At 58.0% G+C, this 7,536-nt stretch overlaps 1 protein-coding gene across 1 annotated transcript; it reads right to left on the bottom strand.

Annotated features, from left to right (window-relative positions):
* Positions 1-6,117: 6,117 nt before the first annotated feature.
* On the bottom strand, positions 6,118-7,109 carry LOC129785632 (T-cell activation Rho GTPase-activating protein-like; the record flags this gene model as incomplete). The annotated part of the gene is made up of 4 exons (XM_055818574.1): positions 6,118-6,253; positions 6,463-6,572; positions 6,657-6,818; positions 7,050-7,109. Coding segments are annotated over 4 exons (468 nt in total), but the record flags the coding sequence as incomplete, so codon positions are not given.
* Positions 7,110-7,536: the final 427 nt, after the last annotated feature.

Below are 7,536 nucleotides of genomic sequence, written 5' to 3'. Positions count from 1 at the left end.
GTGGGATCTGTGAGGGGCTTAAAAACAGGGTTGGGAGGAGGTTTGTTCTGCTCCACGCTAGGTGGGCTGGATTTGTGGAGCTGGTTCACCCAGGCCTAGCTCTGTGGGCTTGGTTGGGTCTGCGGGTAAAGCATCAGGCAGCGTGCGAGAGGCCAGGCTCAGCCTCCTGGGCCAAGGGGGAGGGGGGCGAATTTCCTCCTTGCTGCTTTTCCAGCTGTTTGGGGGCCAACAGTAACCTCCAAGTGGGGGAGGGATTCCCAGGGCAGCTTTCTTTGAATCCACCATGAAAACCCGCTTTCCATCTGTGGCGAGAGCAAGCCACCAGGGATGGCTGGTACTGGTGTTGAAATGATGGGTTTGCATGCCTGTCGCAGGCAGTGACCCGCAGAGCTGTTCGGGTCCTGCTGCCCCGGTGCAATGCCTCCCTCCTCCCCGGGCAGCTCGCGGTGTAGCCGGGGGGCTTGCAGGGTACATCTGCCCCTCCGTTGCCTCAGGGCCCTAACCCATGGGACTGGGCAATAAAGCCTGTCGTGCTTCACCGCCATCTCTGCCAGTCCTGGGGCTGATCAGTCACTAGAGCAGTAACACGAGGCGGCTCAGGGACGGTTTCTTTCCCTGCAATAAAGACGGGCTCTGCTTGAGCAGTGGCTTGGACCAGATGATCTCCAGAGGTCTCGCCAGCCCCAGCCGCTCTGTGACTGTGTGTGTGTGATGATCCCCCCTGCTGACTCCACGGGGCTGAGTTCCCCCATGGTGAGCATCTCTGCTTTTCAGGGCAGCTGCTGCTCTCATGGAGACGTGCCAGGAGGCAGGTCCTGGGAACCTGCTCCATCAGCCGCTTCACCAAAGGCTCTTCAGACAGACTCGGGGCACGGTGCTGCTGAGGCTGCCTGATGGGAGCAGCGCGGGCGTGGGCGAGATGTGCCCGAGCTGCGCCCTGGCCCTCAGCAGCTGCCTGCTCTGCCGCTCTTTTGCTGCCCCAGTTGAAGTTTTGCCCTTGGCTGCCTTACGCTGCCTGGCAGCTCCTTGACGGGAAGCAGAGGGGACTGAATAATTGTGGAGATAAAGCCTGAGATGCAGTCGGGTGTCAGGGTGACGTGCACGTGTCCACCTGAGAGCGGAGCAGGCTGCGCTGTGCCTTAGCCCAGCTGATGGGTGACACGGGCATCCTTCATTCCCCCGTGTCCCTGAACCCAAGCCTTGTGTCCTCTAAAGCGCCAAAGCCGCTGCTCTGATTCCTGCTTGGAGGTTGCTGCAGGGTGGTGAGCCGTCATTTCCCTGTCTCCCATTTGTTGGCCAATCTGCAAACGGTGGCTGTGAGGCTCAGAGATCATGGTCTCCAATTGAAAGGGCGAGTTATCGACTGAAATTTTCACAGGAGCGTTGCATCGGGAATGTTATGCAGACTGACGGACAGCTTGACAAACTGAATGAGGTTAATTGAAGGGGCGGCAACAGGGCAAACGAAAGGCTGGTGTCTTGTTTGAAACAGAAAAGGAAAATGCTGTAATGCAGGTGGCCGTGCTGCCACCCCGGTGGTACTCTTAACCCTCGAGTGATAATTGCTCTTCCTGTTAAGGCAAGCTTGCTGCTGGCTTTGTGGGAGACAAGATCATTACCTGAGCAAGCCAGCATGATTTGTGGTGAACTTCACTTTGGGAAAGTGACTTCAGGAATTCCTTGCAGTCCCCCTCAGGCACCAGCTTCCCTGTACCCCTCTCCTCTCTGCTGGGTGAGTTGTGTCTGTTCTATTCTCAGTTGCAGGGAGCAGCAGGGAGGGAGTATCTCTGCCACCAGAAGAAAATAAGTAAAAACCCGCCAAATCTGTGTGTTGAGACGGGGCTTTTTGGGTTGGAAGAGGGGTGTAGGGACTGCATACCTGCGTCCTCGGTTGGCTTATCCCTGCTTGCCAGGGTGTCTGCAGATCTGCGACCCTTGGGACCAGTGTGTCGTCCTGTGCTCACACTGTCAAATCCTGTGTCTGTCGGGTGTGCTTTTCCCTGTCAGATTGCTTTCCCAGCTGCCAGGCAGCCCAGCGTGTTAGGGAATCCTCTGGATCCAGCAAGGGGAGGATTTGTGTCTGTCTTGGGTAAAAAAAGACTGGAGGAATGAGTCAACATGAAGGAGCTGTTGCAGCTTAGCTGGGGGCTGATGTAACCTGCTGACAAAAGTGGCTGTTTCTCCTCCTTGCTCCATTGTCATCTTCTTTTCCTGCCTCCCTAAGTGCCTGATTTTTGCCGTATTGACAAGTGCCAAAGGCTTGTTATGGACTGATGGAAGTGTTTGCTCTCCCTGCAGAAAGGAAAAAGCATCATTCTTAGGTCATTTCCTACTTGTTCTTTGTCATGCTGTCTTCTCGGAGATGTTTTATGTGGCTGCTAAGGCTGACATCTCTTGGCACCACAGAAGGCAGCTGCATGTCACGTCTCTGTGATCAGGAAAGAAGAGACAGGCCTAGGGTGTAAGTTTTCTTAATCAGTGGCAGCTTTTTTCTGCCTGCATAACCCCCGTGCTGGGTCTGTTATGTGCTGCCACAGGGCGCAAATGGTTTCCCAGCGCCTTGTAACGAGGGAGGAGGCAGAAGACCTTCCTTGGGATTTCCTCTTCGCATGACAGTCGTAATGCGGGGTCCTGTCTCCTTCAGCCTGGTCCCTGACCTCCCTGATCCAGAGCCCTGTGCTCCAGGTGAAGCTCGCTGCTGCCTGGTTTCCAGCAGCGGTCGTACAGCCAGCTGCATCGTCTTCAGGAGGGTGCCTGGTGGCTCAGTGCAGATCCCCTTCGGCGTTCCCAGGGATGCGCTGCTGTCACATTCAACTGGAGCTGACCTTGCAGAAGAGACCAAGTTTTGTTTGTTTTTTAAAAAAAGAAAAAAAGCTGTAACTATTTGTCTTGTCACTGGGATTCACTGCAGATAACTGATTTTTCAGGCAATGTATAAAGGCTCTTGGTCAGGTGTGGTGTAAGCAAGGGCAGAACACGCAGTTCCCATTCCCATACTGGCTTCTCCCCTCTAGCACACAATTTTTTTCATTTACTAATTTAATTGTTTATTACCTCAAGCCTTTGGCGACACTGCCTTTATTAACAAAACGGCCATATGGAGAGACAGCAAAACACGGAGGAGATAAACTTAAAAACAGTGCCGATGAGGGGATGCTGCTTTAGTGATTCTGTTCCTTGTTCTGGCTGACGGGCAATTCTGTTGCTCTCTGAGCAAACCGTGCAGGCTGGGGGCAGTGAAGGCTTTGAAGAGCATGTCAGCATTGACTGCAGTTCTCCCCAGCTGCTCTCACTGAAGTCGGAGCAGACTTGAATTGGCAAGAGGGTGGTTTTTAAATCTACTGCAAATTACCACCCCCACCCCCACCCCTGCCCCCCAAAGCAGCTGAATAATTAGCCAGTGGGTCAGTGTTTGCTCCTAGTGAGACAGAGGCAGACAGTGCTGTGCCCTTCAAATGGTATCTGCAGTGCTATTTAGAAATTAGGGTTAAATGAACCTTCCAGGGTACGGGCAGCGCTAGCCCTGCATATGTGGCCTCTTCCAAGGTGAGCAGAACTTTTGAAGATGCGTAGGCTTAACTCTTTCCAGAGCTGTCCCACCAGAGCCTCATGGTGCTCCAACAGCTGACCTTTAGAATTAAACCCTTGGTTTGGGTTTAAAGGCTGTGCTGCTTATACAGCAGTACCAGTTTCTGATTTCCACCCAGTTTGGTTTTGCCAGAGCTGTAGGGAGCTTGTCATGTCGTGGCTGTTCTGGAATGTGGTAGAGTGAAAGGAGAGACTGAAATGGCAAATTTTTCCCCCCAGGGCGATCAAATGCTGGCAGAGGTTGCCCAAGGAGGTTGTGCAGTCTCTGTCCTTGGAGATCTTCAAAGGCCAAGGGCACACAGTTCTCAGCAACCTGCTCGAGGCGAGCGTGCTGGAGCAGAGGGCTTGGCCCAGAGGACCTCCACGGGTCCCTTCCAACCCCCCCTCCTGTGTGGCTCTGTGCTTTGCTTTTCCTCCTAAAGCCCCTCAGCTCAGCCCCAATGCCCGCTGGAAAGGGTGCTGGGGCAAGGGACCATCCCAATCTCCTTCCCGAGGGTCCACCCCAGCACAAGCGCTCCCCACTCCACAAGACCCTATGGCAGACACAGTCAGGAGAGGGAAAAGATTCTTTTATTGTCAACAGCAGCTGCAGGGGCCCAGGAGTCACAGCGGTTCAGCCGGTGAAAATCAGTCGGCACCTGCAACGACAGAGTCAGAAAGCTCTGATAAGCCCCCAGAGGCAGGAAGAGGCAGGATTTGGTTCCCCCCTCTTTGGGGGACGCTGTTTCCGAGGAATTCCTCATGGCCCAGAAGGGACAGCTCTTGCTGGCCTCCACTCGAGGCTGGCTCCGGTGCCTTCTCCCCAGGGGTGATGTCCCTAGGGAGCTGTGCGTGCGCAGGGATGCTGACAGTGCCCCTGTGCCGCGCAGCAGGGCTCGACGGGGAGCCCCCGGGGAGCTGCCGTGGGGCTCATCCCAAACCCTGCTCAGCACCAGCCCTCGCCGGCCCTTGCCAGCCAGCTGGGCTGACTTAGGGCCGTGTTCAGGGCTGGGAAAGATGGGCAGCAGCGCGTGGTACGCACCTGGCCTTCCTGACGTGCTGCACCTTCCTGCATTTTCTCAGGTTTGGGTCCACAAAATCGCTTCCTCTCTTCTCCTTTTTATTTGTGCTTGGCTGTCCCTCTCCTCTGCCCAGGCTTCTTTTCTCTTCCTTTTCCTTGACTTTTCCTTCTCCTGGTGGGAGCCTGCAAACCTTTCCATCCCACAGCGTGATGAGATGGGGAAAGCCCCAAGCCCCTGCAGCGAGCTCTCAGGTCAGGCAAGGGGAGCTCTTCCTACCTGGTTTCCTGGGGCAGGCTGGTCAGTTGTGGCAGGCGTGCCAGGGACTCTGCCGTGCCCTCGGGGGTGCCTGGAGGCAAATCTGGAGGTGCCTAAACCAGAAACTTGGGAGGTAACGGGTGGCAAGTGACAGCCTGGGGTAGTGAGGGCCTGACTGCCAAATTGCTGTATGAGCTCTACAGAGGAGATGCTGGTTTGCATCGTGCACATTTTGCACAGTCCAGCCAACGCAGCCTAGACTTGATGAAGCTGCGACGGAGTAGGATTTGAGCAAAAGCCCTCTCAAGGTGGCAGCTACTCCTTTCTGTCCTTTTGTGGGTATTTTGTAGGTATGTTTTGTTTGATGAAGCAGATCATACTTCATGAAGTGCATTCCAGAAACAGCCTTTCCAGTTTTCCTTAGCACGCACCACTCTGGGGGGAGAGGAGGAACCCCAAAGGCACAAGAGAGCGGCTGCCAGGAGGAGGCCCAGCGGCTGCTTGGCCTCCTGGGAAATTACTGTCCCACCTGAGACATGTTGCCCCAGCGTCTGTGGAGCTGCCGTACCTCTGCCGCTTTGGGCCCTGCCCCTGTGTCTCCCCCAGCTCCGCTGTCGATGCCCAGCAGAGAGGCGGCTGCATCCAGAAAGGCTTTTGCCGGATGCTGGGTCTCTGCTGTGCCTGCAGGGCCACTTTGCTCTTCGCACCGCAGCTCTGGAAAGCAAAAGCACGTGCAGCAGCGCGACTTCTTGGAAGTCAAGAACACCTAAGCAAAGCCCAGCCGAGCCCTACACCACTTGTCTCGTCAGCGTTGAGGTTTCTGGCATCCCAAGCCCCAGTGTCTGTGACAAGCCTCAGTCCCGCCTCCTACCTGTGCCCCTGTCCATGGGTGCTGGCACCTCCTCGGCTGATGGAGGGGAGAGGCCGGCCACCTCCTCCCCAAAGATGTCCCCGCAGTTTTCAATGAGGAACTCCACCAGCACGTTCACCTGCAGACATGAAAGCCTTGGTCTCAAGCCAGGTGCCTGCAGACGTGTCAAGCAGCCTTTCCCACTGCTGACCCTTCGCCTGCGCAGGCGGCTGCGGCTGGGGGTTGCTCTTCCAGGCACCCAGCCCACCAGCACTGGCCCAAGGGAGGAGGCAGCCAGGGACCTCGCAACAGCCAAGCTCCGATGGGCCGGGAAGGCAGCGCTGGCTGCTGGGTAGGGCGTACCTTCTCGGTCACCGCCAGCATGGCCTGCAGCGGGAGCAGGTCCTCGTTGGGTGGGCTCAGCAGGTTGGGCCCGACGCAGATGGCCAGGTTGCTGCAGCTCATTCTGCTGGTGGCTGCGTTGTGGCCGATGTGCTGCAGCAGGGCCATCAGCCGCTTCAGGAGGAGGAGGTTGGCCGCAGGCAACTTGTCAGCCACCCTGAGGGAAGAGGAAGACAAGGCTGATGAAGCAGAGGGTGCCCACAGCCGTCCCCGCAGCTGGCCCCAGGCGGGTGGGAGCCAGCGGCCGTGTTGCACAGCTTTGCAGCTGCCCGAAAAGACAGCTTTCTGAGGAGCCCGTGCCTTTGCAGGCAGGTCCCAGAACTCTCCCGGTCCCTGCTCACCAGGCAGGCTGCTGCCCACACTTACGCTTTCAGCTCCTCCACCTTGGCCTGCTTGCTGGCCCTCTCCATGGCTGCCATCCAGTCCTCGTAGAGGTCGACGACGAGGAGCTTGGTGGGGATGCTTCGCAGGAAGTCCTGCAATGCCAAGGGCTGCAGGTGAGCCTTTGAACGCTGCAGGCCAGCCAGGAGCTCCTCCAGCTGCACGTCAGAAGTGCTCACCTTCAAGATGACGGCCAGCAGCAGCGCAGGCTGGCTTCCTACGTCGATGTCCTTGCCGCGGTCCAGGGCCTCGCGCAGCTGCCGAAGTTCTGTCCCACCGGCAGCTCTGCGGAATATCCCCTCCGTTGCTGGTCCTTGCTGGCGCAGGACAGCCAGCAGCTCCTGCAGGAGAGGCAGGAGGCCACTTGCTTGGCTGAAGAACCAAGCGGTGGCAAGGACCAGAGCTCTGCCCCAGATGTGGTTGCCTAAGCGCCACAAAGGGTCTGGGACCAGAAGCAGGTTCTGGGGGTGCAGAGCCCAGTGCCCTGTCCCTGCAGCTGCTGGGGACACGCAGGCCCTCTCCAGAGCAGCCGGAGGGAGGGCTGGGGACCCCGTCTGTCCAGGCTGGCTTACCTGGATGGGCCGGGGCAGCGTGTTGTCCTCCCCACAGAGGGCTGCCAGGGGCTGCCCAAAGAGCGCCCTGCTGCAGCTGGAGCCCGCCTGCCCTGGCGCCTGGGCAGCGGCCGGGGTGCGCCGCAGGGCGAAGGGCCAGGGCAGCCCCATCCTCCTCCTGCTGGTGCTGCTCCCGCTGCTGCTCCCTCCTGCTGCAGAGGAAAACAGAGTAAGACACCACCAATGGAGACCCCAGGCCAGCGGTCCCAGCGCCTGCCCTGCCCTGCGCTGCCCTGCCGGCAGCACGGTGCTGTGTGGTGCGGCAGGATGGGCAGGGAGGCAGCAGCTGGAACCGCGGCTGTGGCTCGGAGGTGTTGACTTAGAGGCTCTTGAGAGCCATCGTGCCACGGGGTCAGCCTGTGCCAGCCTTCGCCCTGCCCTCCTGCAAGCTGCGGGCAGCAGCAGAGGCTCCGTGTCCCCGCAGAAGCATATCCAGCAGGCACTGCCC

This window comes from Falco peregrinus, chromosome 14, assembly GCF_023634155.1.
Source record: "Falco peregrinus isolate bFalPer1 chromosome 14, bFalPer1.pri, whole genome shotgun sequence".
NCBI classification, from domain to species: domain Eukaryota; kingdom Metazoa; phylum Chordata; class Aves; order Falconiformes; family Falconidae; genus Falco; species Falco peregrinus.
The sequence above is the reverse complement of the archived record's forward strand: the minus strand, read 5'-3'. Positions and strand labels throughout refer to the sequence as shown.